Here is a 22,294-nt window from a genome sequence, read left to right as displayed (position 1 = left end):
ATTTCAGCCATACCTCCAGTAAGGATGATGTTTTAAAGTTGGTGTTTTGAGGTGAAAATAACATACCAGATAGTTGCAATTGGATAAGCCAGGTTATGTTTTTTTTCTTTTTTTTTGGTAAAGTTTCTTGCCCGCCAGGTATCCATGGTAGTCACGTGACTGCAAAGTATGAATCTTATTGTAAAAATGACCTTTTGGCAAAAGTGGTAAACAGCAGTTGGTGCTGGTATAGGGGGTGCAGCCAGAGGGCTGTATATTCGATTGGCATTGGTTCAATAAACAGAATTATAGCCCTTATTATATTTACATCATAATATATCAACAATAACAATAATAATAATTAAAGCTGCGAGCAGCAATGTGGGGGCCAAGCTTTGGAAATTTGGAAAGACAACCCCCCCTCCGCCCCTCCCCCTGTGACCACCATAGAGGAGTATTTGTGTGCTTTTGTCTGGGCTTGAGAGAGAGAGAGAGGGAGAGAGAGAGAGAGAGAGAGAGAGATGAAAGCGTTACTGAAAAATGAGCTGACTTCCTGTGATTATAGCGCCCCCCTAGTGGTCAAAAGACATGACATGGGAGAGTGGGCGTGTGCAAATGGACCCCCCCCCCCCCCACGACCACCATAGAGGAGTTTGGGACAGAGAGAGAGTGGATGTGAAGAAAATAGCCAAAATTATTTTCAAATTTTTTTTTGGTGTGTGTGTGTCCTTGGGATGTGTTCCTAAGTCCACTTACCAAGTTTGGTTTTGATAGATGAAAGTGTTGTTTATTATAGCGCCCCTAGTGGTCAAACGTCACCAAATTTAGTGTAGGTCCTCAGGATGTGCTCACAAGTCCATGTACCAAGTTTGGTGTTGATACGAGAAAGTTTTGCTAATTATAGCGCCCCTAGTGGTCAGAGTACACCAAATGTATTGTGCGTCCTCAGGGTGGGGTCCCAAGTCCATATGTAACCCCTTTCTAGGTGTGCGTTATTAAGGCACAGGCAAAACATACAGGTTTAAATTAACAGTGGCGCAAAACAGGATCCTGAGCTCTCAGCGGTGGTGTGGTGAGCTGGCTGAAATCTCCTTAAATTACCAGTAGGCTAGCATTAAACAATAGAATAATTAAAATATAGCGCGGTGCCTCCACTATAGGAATACTACACTTACCTGAAAGCTTGTGTATAAATGTACTCTTATAGAACAAATATAAAAGGGGAAATGTGTTAAATAAACCTAATGGTGGTTGCGTGTAAATTAATTACCAAAACACCCAGGACTATAATGCAATAACAATATACTATTTATTTAACAAGCAAGAGCTTAAAACAGTAGGAAGAGAGGAGGGGGAAACAAATGTTCACCCTCACTAGCTGCAGGAATGTTAACCGAACGTTAACAGCAATGGTCGGCTAGCGTTTTAGCTTAGAGCTAAAACAGTGACGTTACCAGTGTGGAAGACAAGAATAAAACCATAGAAAATAACAGAGTAAATAATCACAGAGTAAATAGTAAGCTACCATATATATTACACTCATGTGAGTACAAATAACAAATACAAACAATCATGAACAATCATATGCAAATAGAAAATCAACCCCCCCAAGCGCTTGCCGTTGGTGCACATACACGGTGGCAGCTCTATGAGCTGCAGGCAGGACAGCAACCGCTGCAATGCCCGTACGGTCAGTGTAAGTGTACTCACGAAGTTTCCACTCCAACTCGGTCGGACGAACCGATGGCCGTTGTCCGGGCGCAGGCGGAAGCCCAGCAGCTGCCTCGAGCTAACCAATGTAGCTGCAGACACCAGCGGCAGCGGGGTCGGTCCGCCGGTGGGCTCAGCACCGGAGGAAGAAACACCAGGGGTCCTTGAAGCTGTAGCTCCGATGGGCTCAGCACCGGAGCACAGTTGATTTCCCTTACAACAAGGAAAAGCCGGACAGTCGGTAGCTCCGGTGGGCTCAGCACCGGAGCGTGCGAGTTCCTTGTCCAGGAAAGCTGCAGGTCCGGAGAGGTGAGGTGACACTCACTAGCTAACAGCAGGTAGCTAGCTTGAGAGCTGGAGGTCGGTTGAACGGCAAACCCAAGAAACCAGACAGCGTACCGTTCCCCGTTTGTCACAAAGGTTCGTGGGCCTGGGTACACGCAAGTACTGGTAAGTCTCCAACGAACTAAACTGGGAGCACAAATTAAACGGACCTGTATCTGTTCACGCTCTGGACTGGGACTGAGCGGCTCCGGGCTGTCTCTGAAGAGATGGAATTCTCAGATCCCCGCGATTTCGCGGGCATAAAACAAATACACATTACTATTGGTTAAATATGACATTCAAATAAAAGCAAAAACAAATAAACACATATGATTGGTGTACAGGCATAGAATGCCATAAACACATGAGTAAGTGATGTACAAAGCATTCTGGTACATTGAGTTAATAAAACAAACTCCAGTTTTACAGGGGCCTACACATATACCAAGTTTGGTTTCGATACGTGAAAGCATTGCTGAGATATGAGCCTACTTCCTGTTACTATAGCGCCCCCACAGTTGTCAAAGGGCACCAAAGTTGTTGAGGCTTCCCTTAATTGGGTTCTGAACCCATGTTCTAAGTTTGGTCTTGATACGTGAAAGCCTTGCTGAGATATAGGTTCTCTTCCTGTGTGGCGGCTTCGCCGCCAATTTGGATTGGCTGTTACAGGTGAGCACTTCCGTCAATTGTTCCACAAAGCAATGCAATTATAAGTCATGGTCTGAAGATGGTGTGTGCAAATTTTGGTGAGTATCGGATGAAATATGTGACCTGTGAAACTTTTTGAAAGTTTTTGACCTTGTCCTGTTGGTGGCGCTACAGCCTGAATGGTAAAGTCTTGTTAATAGGTGGGTGGGGTCAGTACTTTTGCCTTAATCCACTGAGCAAGTTTCAGCTTGATAGGTCAAAGCATTGTAGAGCTACTTGCATTATTGTTGTTGAAAAATGTATAAATTTTGACCTGTTGGTGGCGCTGGAGTTTTGGGGTCTGGCGTCTGTAAATTGGGGAAAGTGGTCATTGGCCATAGAGGAATATGTGTATTAAATTTCAGAACTTTTTACTCTATGGTTCTAAGGCTTCCATAGAGATATAGGTTTAATGTCTGTGTGGCGGCTTTGCCGCCAATTTTGATTGGCTGTTAAGGGCAAATAATTTTGTCAATTCTTCCAGAAAGCAATGCAATAAGAAGGCATGGTCTGAAGATGGTGTGTGCAAATTTTTGTGAGAATCGGATGAAATTTGTGACCTGTGAAACCTTTTGAAAGTTTTGACCTTGGTCTGTTGGTGGCGCTACAGCGTTCATGGAAAAGTCTTGTTAATTGGTGGGTGGGGCTATACCTTTTGCCTTAATACACTGAGCAAGTTTCAGCTTGATAGGTCAAAGGATTTCAGAGATATTTGCATTAATGTTGTTGAAAAATTGATGAATTTTGACCTGTTGGTGGCGCTAGAGGTTTGAGGTCTGGAGTCTGTAAATTGGTGAAAGTGCTTAGAGTTGTGAGTAGAATAAGTGTGCCAAAATTTTTACTGTATGGATCTATGGGCTGCCATAGACTTCCATTGGAGAAGAATAATAATAGGAAAAGGTACAATCACTATGGGTGCTTCGCAGCTTCGCTGCTTGGCCCCCAAAAATACCAGTTCACTAGTTCGCCCATTGGATTGCTTGTAACCTATATCCGTTATGGACTGGATGGAAGAGTCTCCTGCCTGATGGTAATGTCAAATTCTTCTTACTGCACAAGTTAGAGGTTATAGGTTAAAAGTAAAATTCAGGCATACACACTGTATTCCAGCATAATGACTAAGGGTTCCGTCATTATCAGGTTCTACATGCAAAAACACCTTTCCTTTTTGTATGTCTCTGTTTCTCTGTGTGCAGGCCTATTCCTACGTACATATGGGAATACTTAATCCAAAATGTTGGAACTGGAAGAGATGGGATGAAAATAAACTTGAGCATGACGTTGGAGACTGGATTGTTCAGAAAGGGAAAAATAAAGGAATAATAAAACAGCAGGATTTAAATAATAAGTAAAGCATGATTCGCAGTGGCGGAACAACTGCACACAGGGCCCTGGGGCAGAGATGGTTGATGGGCCCCCCTCCCCATACGCCCCCCCCCCCCCCCCCCCCCCCCCCCCGCTCAGCCCCCCAACACGCATCATAACATTTGAATGATAACAAAAATGTGACACAAGCAACTAAAGCAATGCAAATTGCTTATGTATTATGTGATATTTTGATCAATTGTGATATTGATATTGATAAATGGTGCAGTCACTTTAAGAAGAGTCTGAACGGTTCTCATAATGCCCTTTTGCAGGTCATGCTCCAGGCTGAAGGCTCTACCAGCTGTAGCTCGTTTGATTGCACCATATTGATATCACAATATTTGTATTATTACAAGCAGCCTTCATTTGTTGCTTTGAACCTGGTAGCCACTTAGCTATCTGAGTGGAATGCATTCACAAGAATAGTCTAATTTGTGAATCCATTCTCCAGATGGTAAATATAAGGCTAGCTAATAAATAAATTGGCTAAGTTAGCCTACTCACAGTGAGTGCAGCCAATGTAAAATAGTCTTCTTACCAACCTCAGCTTACAAATGGTGAATCACTGGAAACCTGATCTGCCACCTCCTTTAGCCTTCCCTCGTCTTTGCTGCCATCATCATTAGCCTACCTTTCTTAAAACGATTCTTATGGCAGAAGATGTCAACAATGACAAGCTAGGTGGAACCTGCCTCATAGCTGTTTTCAAATGTTCTGCACATTTTGCGATAATCTTGCCGAATTTCGGACGGTAACGGACATCACGTGAAGCGCCCACTTACTGTTCACATCTCATTTAGAATTTCCGTCGTTAGCTGGGCAGATAATGACACCTAAATAAAGGCTATGCGGTCTGACAGCGGAAGAGTGAAGGTGGAACCTGCCTCTCTGTCTCTACTGCATGCTCATAATTTCGTTCCATATTATGCTTTAGTTTGTAGAAGTCACGAGCATTGAGAGAGCCCACAAAGTACAGTAGCCTAGGCTATAATGATCTTTCTCGTTTGATCGATTATTGGAATTGTCATTCATAAAAACGATAGATTATGCGTTAATTGTGTGAGAATGATCCGGGGCTGATGCTTGGCATAAGAACAAGTTAAACCAGGTATTACCAACATCCCGTAGCCTGGTCCAAGCCTATACGTTGTTCACTACAAAGGAATTTTGATGACGTTCAACAAGTCTTCAGATATCATACCCATCATGCACTGCAGTTGTTAAAAAATTACACAAACATGATTAAAAAAAAAATACAAGCCTTAACAACATAGCTTAGGCTATCTTAAAAGAACATGACTAACTATTACATTACAAGACAGCTTGTATTTCACTGGTATTTTTTGAGTCATGACTCCCACCATGATAAAATAGTAGATCTAAAATGCTAGATATATGTAGGCCTACAAGCTAGCCACTTATGCAATTCTGTGTGATGTACGCTACAATACGTTCGGTGAGAGTTAAAATTGCATTTCGGGGAGAATGAGTTCGCGTTTTCGACGAAGTGCAAAGGGCCCTTTGAGCCCACGGGAAGGGCCCGGGCCCAGGGGCAGCTGCCCCGCCTGCCCCGCCTATAGTTCCGCCCCTGATGATTCGTCATAGATGTTGGAATAACGCACAGTGACATTATAGTTTGAGTTGACTGCGCATATGTGTGTGTGCATAGGCCAATAGGCCAAATTTCTTTCAAATAAATTTGGAGACATGACTAACCTGGTTGAACTTATTTAAGAGCAGAAATAATTCAGATGCATACATTTTTGTAACAGCATACCATCGACATTTCCAGAAACAATTTTAATGTTAAAGGCTATAATAGATGTCTATGGGTTACACTCCCAACATACACCAGCATACTCCAACACATCCTCTATAAATATGCACTGAAAATAAGTGCATTATTGTAGCGAAGAATGCAGACTTGAAACTGCAGCTTTACCAACTCAAATATCAACTCATTATGATATTTACATGCAGCTAGAAGGTAAGGTAACTTTTATTGTACCCAAGGGTAGATTTGGTTGCAGGTAAAAAGATTGCTTACACACACATAGACATGTGCCACGTGCGTTCTACTTGATAATAGCCTAGTTTTGGTGAGTGATGTTTGACTGCTCTCCTACAAGTTACAACTAACTGATATGAAGGGAGCCAGTTAGATAGCAATTGAGATATCGGGACAATCCAGCTGGCTTTACCAGAGACACTTATATATATGGCTTTACTTACCTGTCCAGTGTATGCTAACAACTTCACTCTCAATTTCCCAATTTTGATGACAAACTTCGCTGGAAGCCTATTTGATGGTAGTAGGTTGCTAACTAGCTAACTTTATATCGTCAGTTTAACAAAACCAACGTACACTTAACGTATTAAAACTATTCCCACGGACATTGTAGGAAATGTACATTAATGTGAGAATAAATGTAAATGCAACTCATGAGTTTGTGGTGTTATGCCAGACATAGCTTCCTAAACCGAGCTATTCAGTCCGGTCATTGAAAACAGTTCTACAATGGGTATACTCGAGCCAATTTAACTGGAATCACCAAAATGAAGGAATTAGGCTACCTATTTTAGCAAAGATCAATAAACGGCTCAAACACGGACTGATAGTTATCTCCATAGACATATCTATGGTTATCTTTGTATCACCGAGATCAACTACATGCAGTGGAAAGGAACTTTTCCCCACGGGGGGGGGGGGGGGTTCAGCCATGGTAACAACCAAAGCTCTGTTCTAGAATCTTTGGTAACAACGGTAACCATAGACTGTATAATATAGAACTATATACAGTCTATGACGGTAACTGGTAACCGATTATGACGAGTTGCTGTGTAGCTATGGCGACGCCATTCATGACGTTTTCGGTATGTTTTCGTCGTCAGGTCAGGAGGATGCGCATGCAGATACGTCATAAATGCAGAGCATTTATCTACAGGGATGATTAATTTAGGCCTACTCATAGAGGGTAAAAGCGAATATTTGCTCACACTAGGTAGGTTACTTTGAAAATGCAGACAGGCAAGAGCTTATCCCCAGATTGTCCAGCTGCCCAGCCCCTGCACAGAGGGCGAGTGAAGATTAACAGGAGCAACTTGGTTCATCGCGATGTCATTGCTGTCATTGAGAACCTGAGTGATGGGTATGCTATGTTGTTTGTCTGTCTGCATAATTCACCTTTTGTTAATATGGCTTTTCTTGTCGGAATTACTAACTGGTATTAATAATTAAACTGGTAGAATAATAATTTCCTATCACCCAGTGGTTCCCAAATTTGACCTGTAGTTAGTTGTTTCTTGTTCTGTGTTTTCACGCGTGAATCTGCTACACCCTTGTTGTATGTACTGTACTTACATAGTCCTACACCTTGGGAGCCACTGACAACATAGTCCATCTACTTTTTCTTTTTTTTTTGTTCATACAAAATTGTAGAAGACAAATGTATTCTTTCATGTCTGTTTTCTAACTAAACGATTCAATGTGTTCTAGACAATGGGATGTCTTGACAGAGGGCATGCAATATGTAAGTTGTAACTGTTTATACATGCATTTATTTACCCTCTGCAGTGCATAAACTCGGCTCTAACTGAATTTTTCTGGTCCATATTAGATGACAAGACTGACATTTATAGAAACATGCTTAGGCCTGATTTCTTACTTGTCAAAGTCTACATTCAAGAGGTACTTTGCGATCATTAAGATGTTGGAGTCCAGTGAACTTCACACTGACGATTCCTATGACTCTCAGAAGTCACCAGAGGCTCCTGTGTCACCTCAGGCCTCATGTAATAAGTAAGTGATGCAGTTTAAACAATTCTTGAACCGATGCAGAACAAAGTGCTTTACGGCTATTCGTTTTTATTCAAATGATTAACTTCCCCTGCTTTTACAGGTCTCCTTTGGACACACCCTATAACCACTTCATCCTTGCTCAAATTATTGAAGAGGTGAAATTGTCCCTTTTTGTGGCTATTAAAAGGATCACTTCAAGCAAAGATTCAACTCAGTCTAGTAAAGGGATGATGCTAGAAAAGGAAACGGTAAAGGCAATCTATGAAAGGTTAGACACATTGAACATTTTAGGCAATGTTCAAAACCATGAAGAAGTGGTGCTAGATTCAGAAGCAAGAGTCATGACTATGCAGGCAGTGATATCGGTCTTAAATCTCATTGAGAGCTCCAATCTCAACAAGGAGCAGGCAGGAGACATATCCAAAGTCTTTCATGACTTTGCTGCAAAGATCAAAATATTGGCCTCTCCAAAGACCTCAAAACAAAACTGTTCATTCGGATCTCCTGCCAGCTGCCCTTTAAAAGGGGAGCTGTACTTGCAGCTTTCCGGGGACTTTCCTGTTAAAGCTTCCCAGGCCGTCCTTGCGATGCTTCTCAGAGGTGAATACAACTCAGAAGCAGTGGAGGACAGGACCTGCCACTCAAACTCCTTGCCGTCGACTACACCAAAGCATCGGCCTGATTTATCCTACATTGTGACTGTTGATTCTATCGTATTCAACATAGTTATTACCATTCTTGCGAGCCTTGCTTTAATTCCTGGATTCAATGAAGAGATGATTTTGCCTTCTGTCACGGACATGTTCCATAAGATTCTAAATGAGGTCAAGCAGTTCATGACTTTATCAAAGAACTCTGTAGGGAAAAGCAAAACAGATATGGCAAGTCCACAGTCATCCCAACATTCTTCAGAAGATGATGTCACCACTATGTACACTAAAAAGGTTGTCCTCAAGATTTACCATGCATACCTGTCAAATTGGTCGAAAGTGGAACAGCACAAAACTGCACCAGGAAAGGAGTCAGAGGTTTCTGTTATTGACCATGTGATGATCCAGCTCAATAAGCTTGCTGACACTGGTATATCATCTTCACAACAGCCTTTCCAGTGGTCTCCACAAAGTTTAGCTCTACCTAACCTTGCTGGTTCCAATGAAAGCACCAAGAAAGAGTTAAGCCCAGATTTTCAGAGAATGGCTCACAGAATGGTGACCGAAGTGTTGTGTGAGTTGGATACCTTCAGAGAGGAGGCATCCTTAGGTCATGTTGATTCTTTTGCTGCGGATATTGTGGATACAGTGATGGAATGTCTACAAGATCTCTCACATATTATTGAAACTGTGAATTCTGCCTATGCTCATCACATCTACCAGAACATTGAGAGCAAGATTAGCGATTTCATTCTGAAACAAGGAAAGGATGCATATGCCCAGAAAACAACAGCGCCTGATCTACATCTCAAAGAACAAACACCACAAGGAGTTGCTTGTTCATCACTTGCTTCAGTGGAAAAATTACACCCATTTGAATCTTACAGTGAAACTACTGAGGCTGATGTCATCTCTTACACCGAAGAGGTCATTAGAGGGGTGGTAGCTCTCTTTGTTGCTGAGGAAATTAAAAGATTAAGATCAACATTGGTGGATCGAATTTTCACACCTTCAGAGATTGAAGAGGCCATAACTACAATTCTCTCCCAAATTGAAGACCCACAAGATGTAAACAGAATGCAGGGCTATATTAGGAGCAGTTCTTCATTGTCAACACTCGGCCTGTCGAGTATGAAGACACTTACAAGTGAGGAGTTTGAACTTGAAGCCATCCGTGCCGTGAGCGATGTTCTTAGTGAGAAAGACAGGGCTGTCTCTGCAGAATCTGGCCAAACCTCTAATTTACCACCAAGTATTGCACACCATGTCTCTGGTATTGCGAAATCTGCAATCTGTCTCCTGCAGAAAATGCAGACATACCAAGGGGGCTATGCCAAGAATACTTTACATTCTTCTCGTATGTTTCAAACTTTGCGAGATAAAGTGAAAGATTTTTTCATCTTGAAACAAGGACAGGTGTCCAAAGAGGAAAGCCACACAAAGCCTGGAAATCAGGTTGAACAACGAGCTGCATCCCCACCAAGAGGTCTAAGTGAGAACCATCCTCCTGATGAAGTTCACGGTAACAAGATGGATGAGGATGAGGATGTTGGTTCATGTATGAAAGATGTGTTCAAGAAAGTGCTGACTTTGTACATACATGAGGCAACGAAGAAGGAGAAGGAAGATGTACCGCCTGTGGATGATGACCTAATTACTGAGTTTGTTAACAGTATCCACTCCCAACTGGAAAGTACACTCAGCTCCAGCTCATCCTCATTGTACTATGTACCTGAAAAAACTCTGTGTGAACACATTCTATGTGGGCGTAGCTGTCATTCTAAACAGAGTAGCGAAAGTAGCTTGAGTTCTTCAGAGGCCTTTAGTCTGCCCTCAGAGAGCATTACGAAGCTCTCCAGTGAGGAATTTCAAGTGAAAGCCAATGAACTGGTGAATGAGGTACTTCATGAAAGACTGGAACACTCTTCCTTTGCATCTACCTCATCTCATTTGACCTCATCTTTGACCTCATCTATGGACCAGACCACTAGTGTTACTGTAACAGTCATTGATACACTAAAGACACTCCTGTGTTGTAAACCACCATTTCTAAGAAGAACTGGGACCATGTCAGAAATTAGTTTGGACCAGAGTGAAACCTCAGGCAGTGATGACCTCTCTGGGTATTATGCGGAAAATGAGCAAACTTGTGTGCCATCTTTGTTGAAGGAAGTACAAGGAAGGATAATGGAGTTTTTCACTCTATACAAAAAGTCATCTTTCATATCCGTGTCCAGTACATCAGAAGCGGATGGAGGATCTACCATTACTGGGACAGCAGAGCCTGGAGCAGGATATGATACATCCATATCAAAGCAGAGGTTCTCCAGCAAAAATGCAATGTCTGATGGTAGAGCATGTCAGTTATGTCAGGCCACAACCTTAGACGCTGCCTTGGATACAGAACATATTGTAGATGAAGTCAAAGCTGTGACACGGTTGGATAGGCTCATGTCTAGTGGGGAAATAGAGACGTTCTCATGTGACCTCGCATATAAGTTGGTCCATCTGCTGAGAACGAACCCTTGCAAGAGCCTGCCTACTAATATAGGTCCTCCATTATTGTGTAGAGAAAATGATGAGACAGACAAAAGTGCTTCTCTTAAGGATCCCTACACGTTTGTTGAGGAGTCTGTGAAGTGTTTCTTGCATCAGCTGCTGTTTCCATCATGCCCAAGCAAAGTGGTTGGCCCAGAGGACTTCATCCAGGGAACATCAAGCTCCAGCTGCTGCTTGGCGAAGACAGTATATGAAAGCTGCTCTGGAGACTCTACCTGTTCGTCTCATACTCTGAGTGAAACAGTGGACTTGTTGAACGACCAAGTGGTGAACCAGGTGATGGAAGCAATTTCATCAGTTGCAGATGGTGAAAATGTAGTAGTCCTGACATCAGATGTGAAGACCACAAGGTCTTCAACTGCCAAGAGCATCCAAGCCGTTGGTTTATCCTCAAAGTATGTGGCGAATAGTTCTGTCAAGGATGTCGCCTGCTCCACCAGTTCTTTGGGGTTGATCATTGGCTTACACACTGATTCAGCAAATAGACTAGGAAAGCGCAAAGTAAAAACAGAAGTGAGGATCTGTATCAAACCCAAAATAAAGACTCTGAGGGTCAACAAAAAGGTACAGTGAAGTTACTAAAAAACTATTTTCAACATTACTGAAAAAATAACAAGAAATTTGTATTTTTTTTAAAATTGCCCATTCCATTATGCTGCTATTGTGTAAAGGAAGTTCTGTCTTGAATGAGTCCAGTCAAAATGATCTGTTTGTGATTTCAGTATATATTTAAGACAAATGCAGTGGGTCCAATGATGTTTGAGGCCAATGCCAGTGCAAGCAAGCTGCAAGGAAATTATATGTGGCAGGGGACAACAGGTAAGGCCTCAGTCAACTAAATAGCTTGTTCCATGGAGCAGAGAATGCACAGTGCCATACTGACAGATATACTGTATGGTACTTGGTATGGTGCCAATCTATTTCCATTGCAAACATTCCAGACTGTATATGGAATATACTGTAGATTGTATTATATTGAAATTAAACAAATTAGATCTTTGCTCATGTCAGAGACAGCTCAATAAGTTGTGTGGCCATACGGAGACAGTGATTAATTGAAAATTAATTCATTGAATTGATTAATTGTGTCCAGTTTAGAGAAATATCAATCGGTTTCCATAAACATATAGGGTTGTCTTCAACTAAGAATATTGCTTACACCTATGCCCCAACGGCTCACGAGTTTAAATGAAGAAAAAAAACAAAAAATGTTTCACCTGCAGGTGTGTCACACTTTTCAGGAAAAGAGGAAAACCTCTGATAGCAGCCACTTGAGATTCTGATAATGAGTTTCACGTCTATAGTCACTGTAATTCTGTTGTGTATTATTTTCCATAAACATTGGCAAGCTTTCATTTTGAAACACTTCCTTCTCCATTGTAGGTCAGAGCAGCGAGGCACAAACTTCCACATCCCAGACAGAAAAGGGCTCTGAGGAGAAATCCAAGAAACTAAACATTTTTGCCAGATTCTTTTCATCCATCTCCAAGTCTGTCCGGAAATGCTTTAAAAAGTGCAGAAAAACCTAATTTTTCATTTTCTATTTTATTTTATTACATTCTATTTTACTTTATTACTATTATTATTAGTTTAACATTGAATAAAACAAATAAACCATAATATGCCTTTGATTATTATTATTATTATTTTTTTTAATGAAATGCCGCACAGATGCATTATACAAAATGACACATAGGGGCACCATTTCACAATGAAAGGTTACATTCACACCCTCAGTCAAAATCAAGGAACATAATCTATACATTAGCAGTTCTTACATAATATGGGTTCATGGGTTCTATTTTCATGCACATTTAAATTAAACATGTGAATTATTTATGCTAACCAGCATATTGGTAGGTATGAAATTACTACCAAGACCATGACAGTATACAGACCCATTTTATTTTATTTTCATCAATAGCATTTGATTTGTACATGTTAATATACTTCATATAGCATTATGCTGATTATTATCAAAAATGTTCATCAAAAGGATAAATGATTGGAAGGTCTTGATCACAATGTGTAGGCCTACAGCCAGCCCAAATGTTATCCAGGCAGACTGACTGACAAATACACAGAATTCATTCATCCTGAAAAAAAAATAGGAAATGTATTTTAGAGTATTTATGCATAATATATTTAATCTATCAAAACTATTCTAGATGACAATGATGAAAGAAACAAAGACTGCTGGAATTGACACCTGCATGTTAAATGTGTGAGCAATGCCTGTGTCCTTGGTCTCGTGTTTCATACATGTGCAGAACAGACGGACCCAAAACAATGGCTGTTCTGGTAGAGGAATCTGAACCAGTAGTCACATAATTGGCAATTTAGTTAAAATAAAAATTAAATGAATTATATGTTATTTATTGACCTACTAGACAAGTCATGTATAGGCCTGACTGTTCAACAATCATTCTGTACCCATGTAGTGAACAGTTAAGCCAATTCATTATAAATCTTTCCATCATTTGTTTCAAAGACACAAAGCACACAAAAAAATTTGAAAAATGTCTAAAGTACCTGTAATTGAATTACACATTTTTCTCCAGTAACTGTAATATATTACTGTTACATTTATTTTGTAATTAAATTACGTAACGCATTTACATGTAATGCGTTACTCCCCAACTCCCCAACACTGCAAGTAGCATGACTCATGGGTTTCGGTTAAAAAGACATTGAGGATCATGTATGAAAATCCATTGTGCTTGCATGAACCATATAGTAGTGTACAGGCAGTAACTTTAGAAGCTTTCTAGGCCTACTGTAGCCTAGCCTACTTCTATAACTAAAATAAAACTAGACAATTTTTTTGACAGGTTCATTAAGCACAAACTCTTATTTGCCGCGAGGTAACGTCATCAAAGAAACGAGAGTTGTTTGCACATACTTTCACAACTTTCTTTTTTTGGCATGCAAAAAAAAAGAAAAAAGACATTGCTTTTGATGGGATTCGAACTACCGATCTCAGATTCATAACCCGCTCACTTCACCGCTACCCTACTTCTTACGTTACAAGTGGGGGACTACTAATGAAAAATCATAAAGTGCTCCGCTCCAGAATCTTTGCTACTAATATTTGAATCAAAGATTCTAGAGTGGAGCACTCTATAACAGAGACACTTATATATGAGGAGACACTGCACTGGAAAAATCGCCCATTGAAATGCATGGAGTAACTTCGTAACGCAAAGATGGCGGGTGTTTACACTGGTTTGCACATGTCCCGCCTCTTCCAGTGCCGTTGCTCCAATCATTTTGTCAATCCTTGGCGGTCACACTTTTTGAAAACTGCGTCGTGAAGAAATGCGCATGTGCAGTCCAAGATTACCAGTAAGAAAAAGGCCTTTTAAGCGTTAATTTGATACAAAACCACCAAACCTGTCTGATAGTCTGATTTTCATCGTGATTTCAAACATGTGATGTGATCCTAACTTGTTAGATTTAGGACTTAGGTAGGCCATCCCATCTCCAACCGTCATATATCGCGTTTCTGCACGCATTTCAGGTTTGGGTGCAAATAATCACTCCGTAATTTTAATAGCAACAAACAAATGTTTGTTTTCATACACACACGGCATCTTCACACAGCATAGCTGAAACTTGTCAACTCACACTTTGCATGAACGGTAGCCTAGCGCACAGGTTGTTGAACTGCTCTGATGAAGACCAGCTTGGCTGAAACGCGTAAGCATGTTTAAGTAGTCTTAAATAAAAGTTTTCATATGCATCATTTTTGAGTGCCTCAGATCTCTCTTCATTCTCTATATCTGGAATCCCTGCACCGAAGAGCACCAAAAAGGATTTACACCTTGCAGCACTCCAAACAAACCTTTTTTCTGGCTTTATTCATCTCATGTTTTAACCTTTTGGAATCCTTTGGAACTTGTATTACAGCTAGGCCTACAACTAGCCCTTTTCACGTAATGTCAGACGAAGCGTTGCTGGGTATCCTCCGGCATGTCCAGCCGCCAAATACTACAGAAGAAGAAGAAGAAGTATTCATGGGTTTCATCAGGTCCCTTTCCACAGGTGTATACAATCAAGCACCTTGATTAACAATGCAGACTGCATGGTGCTTGATTGATGAAACCCATGAATACTTCTTCTTCTTCTTCTGTAGTATTTGGCGGCTGGACATGCCGGAGGATACCCAGCAACGCTTCGTCTGACATCACCGTGAAAAGGGCTAATTAATGAGGGGGCAGATATGTTTTTCATTTGTTGTTGTCAAGTGAACGCTGTTTCATAGGAAGTCGGGACATTCTAAACTGTTATAAAGCGAATCCTCCGACATCCTACCATTTGACCATTTCAGGCTCTAGTTCCATAAGTGGACAAAATACTTGAACATTCTATTTTGGTCCCCAACTACTTCCTGTTACATAGGGAACCTAAGTGACGTGCATCTACTTCCGGTCCATTGGACCTAAATCGTGAACAATTATGAACGGGAGTCAATGGAGAGATAACAATAACAATTGTACTGTGCATTTCACATATGATGTGTGTGAATTTAAAAGATAATTTTTCATGTCAATAAAGTACTGTTGTTCGATAGACTTTAAAAGTTATGTTAGTTTTGTGCGAATCCACTCAGTGGACTACATCTCTCGTCTCAAACGATGTACGTCACCAACTTAATGAAAGAGAGGCTCGCTAGGTAGCTGGCGGTTATGCTAGTTAGCGGTTACATCTTGCTGCCAACTACTGTAAGTCACTTAACAGTAGTTTATGTACAGTCTATGGACGAATACAACTTATTTGGTATGTATAATCCTCTGACTCATGGTATTTTCACCAGCAAGGGAGGGCACTCAAATAAGACTTCTTGCTGGTGCCGATTGCTGTGAATTGGGCTAACGTCACTAACGCGACTGATGTGTTTGTAGTCGTTGGAATTACGATCTTTCACAATGTTGTAATTCACTAGTTATGAAACATCATATGTGTATTTCATGGCACTAGACTACCATTCATAACTACCATCCGATTTTAGGTCCAGTGGACCGGCCGGAAGGGGCGGAGACTTAGGTTCATATGGACAGGAAGTCCTGGGGGACCAGCAATGGAACTAGAACCTGAAATGGTCTAAAAGAGTTTTATTTGCCTCCAAATCACAGCCTAATGTCAGCTGTCAGTGAACACAACTCATCCCATATCACATTACGACATTATAGGCTATATCCCATGTACCAATTAGAAAGGAGCACAGACAAAATGCATGTAAAATTTGTCTGTCTATTGGACTATCTAAGTACTATCTGAATAAAGGCATAACTACTGTATATCAATTACTTTATCAATTACTTACAATGTGCTTTCACTGTCGACGGTGCAGTGAAGTTGAATCTTTTGGTTATTCCCCTTATGTCATAACCAAACCAACCAAACCAAACTTGAAGGCTCTAGAACCAGATTTGAGAACAAGCCTTTTAACACTTCACCTGACTGGAACCTGGTCCGTAATATGGTGAACGGGATGTTGACCGATTCGCTGGTCTCCATTACAGAAAAGCCATAGCACACTCCTGTAGATAATACACAAAGTATTCCTGTTTTAATGGTATGTGTCAATGACCAGTTTAGTGAAAATATGTAAAACTATTTGAAGAGCCCCTTGTATGAAAGGTAATAGAAACAACTTTCTAAAAAAAATACATATTTTCCTACTGATGAGACTGAACAAACAATATTTTCCATACTTTCTTGGTTTATACGTAAGACTGCTTACCATGGACACAGAACATTGTAAAAATCACTGTAATCAGGGTTGAATTATGTCCTACATTCTACCACCATCCATCTGGAGGACACTCTGTTCTTCCATTGTCAAGAACATGCCCCTGGACCTCTTCATGGGGAGGTGGGGGAAGTTCTGAAGGGTGCTTTGTTGAGGAAGTTCAGCTGGGCAGGTGACCGGGCCTCCCACACCGTTAAAAGCCTGTTTAGCCACCCCAGAGCGGTAGCCACCCTACATTTCTTGAGTGAGGGGAACCACCACTTTCTTCAAGCCATCAAAAGTAAATATACCTGCCACAGCATGGGGCAATGAAAATGCAATTTAAATGCATAAAGGCTGAATGATGAATGATACTCCCTGATTGCTCCTCGGAGTGCACCTTCAAGGAGGCTGTCCAAGTCGGTACAGGGGTGCACACATTGGTGACGAGTACGAGTTGGGACAGCTCAGCGAGGAGGCACCGGTAGGCCTGTGGCGCTTGGTGATGATGACCGCCGCAACTGAAAAACTCCAGTAGCGGAGACAGAAAGCTGGCTGTACTTTTAGCCTCGCCGCCTCAGCCTCCATCTCCCTAAATTGCTGTTCAGTAAAGCCACCCCGTATACTGGGACAACATATCCCTCAGTCTTTTTGAGACAATAATGAGGACGCGGTCCATGTGCCTAGTACTCAAATAAGAAAACACTGACAATACTGTATGTTGAATGTAGGGAAGGCAAAGCAATTAATTTTGTGTATTTCGGAGTCCTGTAACAATCTTTCTTTGAGACAGCAGCAAGAGACCTGATCGCGTGCTATCTCCACATAGCCTACCGCATGAAATCTGCGACCTCTGGCTTTTTAATTCATTAATGTGATGAGCAAAAGCAACTACAAATTGTTTTGTCTTTGCCTGCCACTACACTAGCCTGGTCCTAACCATCCCATAATACTACCATTTCATTTCGTATTATGGTCTGGCATTTCTTTGCTCTGAAGCGCTTGCAGGAAGCGGGAAGTAACGCCCAGTTCTGGTTTGAATTGATTGGACAGCTCTCACCCAATCGGCGATAGTTACTCATAACAACATAGCGCAGGCGTTTAACGTCATCGTCACGAGCGCCCTCCCCCTTTCGCCCCCACCAACCCGTCTCTTCGTTTATTGGCTGCTTTCTGGAGGGGGGGCGTTCTGTTACAATTCTACCGAGCAGAATGCTTCACAGAGGAGCATGGCCAGACCAAGGGGGCAGCGAACGTTCTGAGAGTGTAGACAGTATGGCGGCCGCCATGCTAACGAGAAGACCGTGGCTAGCTGGCCATTCCATTGAATCCTATGGGGCGTAAGCGCCACTTTGACATCAAATTACGTTAGAGCTGAAGCGTTTTAAGCCTTTATATGAACATTTTCTATTGTCGGGGTACATACTACATTGTGAAATTGACATAATAATCTCGTAACTGTCTTATCGGCTGAGTAATTAACGTTTTTCGAAAGTCAATGCTAAAGTGTTAAAGGCGCATGCGTCCAGCGAGAGTAAAGCGTCGCCATAGGTCAGACTACGTGCCTACGTCACATGTACGACACCTGAGCCTGCGCAGGAGACCTATGACGAAATAAGAAGACCTAAAAAAAACGTTGAAATTTGCTTCCTCGGTCTCTGCTGCCGTCTACGTGATAGCTCTGTCCATATCTTTTACTGTCTATGGGCCAGACTCGTAGTGGAGGCAATCCTTGGCCGGAAGTACGTGGATGGCTCGCGAGGCTACCACTACACTGCATCCATGTCTCCCTTTGAATAGAGCTCCCCAGTCCCGCCCACAGCCTTGTCCGGAAGTAAAAATCCAATACAATTTCTCCATTGACAATTGGAGAATAAGCCATAACATCGTAACCGTCCATGGTAGACTTAAAACCAGCTACGATGTGACTAAGCGATTATACCTGCTCATATAGATGTCAAAAGTTAATGGGGGCATCAACCTTGTTTTGAGAAAACAATGCTTTATTCACGATTTAACGAGAGAGTACTACACTACCCGACACCCTAATGTGTAAAACTGGTGAAAGCAGAGCCTTTGATTGGTAGAGATCGCCGTTGCCATGGCAATGCCAAACAAACTGTACTCAGCTTTTCCCGCGCCTATCGTCCAGCTTCGTCTCGCTGGAACTTCAAAACTTAAAATGGCTGCAAGGCTGATCAGGACCGATGTGTGGTCTTCCGAAAAATAACGGTTTTCTCATCTTGAAGGTTGAATTTACTCAATGGAAACGGTAGGAAGTAATCATCTTCTTTTCTCAGATTAATATGGAACCATGTTAAACTATCTTTAGGCTGCAAATGTTGGAAATGTGTGTACGTTTGCAAAGCATCCTGGGATTTGAGTTCTCTATCTCGGAATTTAAGATATGTACACAGTCTTGTACCTTTCGCTTTTTTTACATTTTCTGTTCATTTTTTCACTCGAAATTATAAGTTATATGCTTATGAGTCACATCGTAGCTGTTTAGCCTAAGGCATGGTCTAAAACTCTTTATATCCGAATTTTTCCAGAAGTCAATGGGAGAAATGAATGAGAATTTTACTTCCGGACAAGCACCTCTCTCGGAGGAGGGGCGGGACTGGGGAGCTCTATACATTTTGCGGGATCAAATGGAATCCGAATAGCCTATCGGACGAATCCTGAAAGGGCGAAATCACAGAAATACTCATCCTTACAACTTACAAGTATGCACAATTTAAGGCACTAAAAATAAATGTTAGTGTTATTTGTCTAATGAAATACTTAGTAGGATGAAGATTAAGAGTTTAATGTGTTTAACTTAGTTAGCCTAGCCTACTTACATTCATAGTCTCGGACTGTATCCAGTATCATACCATTACCTCCAGACACTTTCTGTCCCTGCATGTATTCTGAACTCCGGGACGGTAGAGGGCGGTACTATGTTCTTAAACTTAAATCGTAGTCGAGGACGATGAAATATGGTGGGCGCAGGTGAGGAAGTTTTCCTTTATGTATTTTAGATATTGCTTATGTTAAGACGTTGTATCACTTTATGAAGAAGCCATGACAAAATGGTTGGAAATGCCCAGGCTTTTATGCAGAGATGACACGTTTAAGATGGCACTAGCCTACGCAGGTAGTGCAGTAAAAGGGAATCTCCTGCTGCTAACGCAGGTCCAAGACCTTTTCCGTGAAATTAACACCTGCCCCAAATAAACACCGCGGACATTATGCCGTTTTCACGAGTGAAACAAAAGAAGTAGTATTTATAATCTCTCCGTGTGACCAAAATCGAAAGAACATCACATTGGGAAATGTGGTTATTTTGATGGCACGTTGTTCGTGTTAGTGTTGTTCATCCAAGCAAAGCCTAGCCTACTGCTGAAGGTCTGCTGCCAGGAGGGCAAATGCATTTCAGCTAGATTTGTAATAGCCAGCCTTAATCTCCACCTTCAATTGTATATAGTATATACCTTCAATTGTGTTTAAGATAAGTTTTTTCCTCAACAGTGGAGGTGTGTTGTTTCTTGGTGGTGGCAGTGCTGTGGGGAGCCACCAATCCATTTTTAAAGAAAGGTACAGAAGGCATTGAAAGGGTGAAGAAGGGGAATATTGTCCTTCAGCTCCTTGCTGAGGTTAAGTTCCTGTTCCTCAACTTCAAGGTAAACTACCGCTGAATTCTTGTAGCCTAGGCCAAGGATAAAATCAGCCTACTGTGTCCAGATACTTGTGTGACTTGTGAGACTGATTGCTGAATAACTCATGTCGCAACACATTCTTTTGCTTGCATACTTGCATAGGCTATGCTCAACCCCTCAATTTCCACCACTCAATGAACTTACTTTTCTCTAGTATCTGATTCCATTCCTACTGAATCAAGGTGGATCTGTGGTCTACTACTTCACCTTGGCCACCACAGGTAAATTATGGCTAAAGTGTATTAGGGTATTTGTTCTGTCTAAGTGAGATACGTTTGATAATCTTAAACGCTTAATGATTTTTGATGTTGTGGTTCTGGCCCATATGGTTCTCATAGAGCTGTCCTTGGCTGTGCCGGTCGTGAACTCTCTCACATTCCTCATAACCCTACTCACAGGCCGTTTGCTGGGTGAGGACTTTGGTGGGAAACGTAAGTACTTGTAAGCTGTGGTTATATTGTAATGTATGGCATATTCAGCAACCTGTCCATAATGCCAAAAGGCACATGCTGTGTTAATTTTGAAGATATTTTGTCCGGGAGTTGGTGTTTTTTCGCTCATGTGTGTTTCATGTATTTCAGGAGCTGTGTTTGGGATGCTACTGATAATGTTAGGAGTCTCTCTCTGCATCTTCAGTTCAGCCTCTGAGGCCAAGGACACAGTCCCGTTGAACACCACACTGACCTGAGGACAACAACAAAGCTATGGAAGTAGAGACCTGATTTATTACTGTGGTTGGCGTCTGGCAGACCCAAGATCAGTTCCTAACAGTGGTTGAACTTGACAGACTGTGTCTGCACTCTGCACTTTCAATATGTTTTGCTGCTGTTCTGTAGCATGGTGAATGGTGAGTTCAGTTATAGGGCATTTCCACTTGTATCAGCTCAACTCGACTTGACTCAGAGTCGGGCTGAGCCGGTACCAAAAGGTGACTGTAATGACATCACAGTTGTTTTCTTCAGCGTTGTTATGCCAGCTTATGGGGGTACTATGGGTGTTGCAGAGGAAAATGAACACCCGGCCGGTACCAAAATCGAGTCGATTCGGGCTGATACCATGCAATGGTAAAGTCCCATTAGACTACTCCTTGTGATGTTTACATGATGATGTTGCTGCTGCTGTTATGTCTATGTATACGCTTCAGTTCATTATGCAGTGCAATGCAACGTTGTCATTTTCTTACGGTGACTTCTAGATCAGTGACATCTTCTGTAACATTATTCCTGTGGTTTGTTTCTATCCATTTGTTGTCAGGGACAGAGGGGGCAAACTTAAAAAAAAAAAAACTTTTTCTTATCTTCACTAAAGCAGCTTCAATGTAGTTTGATATTCATTATGTGACCAAAAGCAGATGCTGCTCAACAGCTTTTCTCAAGCCCTGAAGTTACTTATCTTGTATGCAGTTATGTAACTTTCCTTTTAAAATGGATAGTTCTGGTCTTTGACTGTAATTGGTTTAATTGTGTTCCAAACCATTGTATAACACTCTGCAACTCTTTACGTTGACCACATTTGGTTTTGTATCACTTCTATATTCTATGGCCAAGTCTGTGCTTTAGTGACGCTGAACTGGATGTGGTGTGAACTGAATGGCTGGTCAGCTGATTTCGGTGTAGAGAATCCTGCTATATTTTTAGATGCTGATGATCTTGCTGAAAGCAAGTATATTTTCTCATAGTGCCTGTTTCTGTCAGATGATATTCTATATATTCTGTATTATTACGTGAGGATTTGGGATGGGTTATTCTAAATAAAGAGTCCACTGATTAATACCATTAAAGAA

At 41.5% G+C, this 22,294-nt stretch overlaps 1 protein-coding gene across 1 annotated transcript; it reads left to right on the top strand.

Annotated features, from left to right (window-relative positions):
• Nucleotides 1–19,672: 19,672 nt before the first annotated feature.
• On the top strand, nucleotides 19,673–22,294 carry tmem234 (transmembrane protein 234). Its single transcript, XM_062522471.1, has 5 exons — nucleotides 19,673–19,804; nucleotides 20,324–20,475; nucleotides 20,666–20,732; nucleotides 20,850–20,942; nucleotides 21,093–22,294. Exons 1-5 carry the CDS (start codon nucleotides 19,792–19,794, stop codon nucleotides 21,197–21,199), a joined length of 432 nt encoding a protein of 143 aa, XP_062378455.1. The 5' UTR covers nucleotides 19,673–19,791; the 3' UTR covers nucleotides 21,200–22,294.

Source organism: Sardina pilchardus, chromosome 20 (genome assembly GCF_963854185.1).
Source record: "Sardina pilchardus chromosome 20, fSarPil1.1, whole genome shotgun sequence".
Classification (NCBI taxonomy): Eukaryota; Metazoa; Chordata; class Actinopteri; order Clupeiformes; family Clupeidae; genus Sardina; species Sardina pilchardus.
This window is presented reverse-complemented; position numbering and strand designations above follow the sequence as displayed.

Bases quoted from the DNA above. Each gene is read 5' to 3' on its own strand.
- tmem234 (XM_062522471.1), top strand. The intron at 20,476-20,665 runs GTAAACTACCGC...ACTTTTCTCTAG, and splicing joins TCCTGTTCCTCAACTTCAAG to TATCTGATTCCATTCCTACT. The intron at 20,733-20,849 runs GTAAATTATGGC...TGGTTCTCATAG, and splicing joins CTTCACCTTGGCCACCACAG to AGCTGTCCTTGGCTGTGCCG.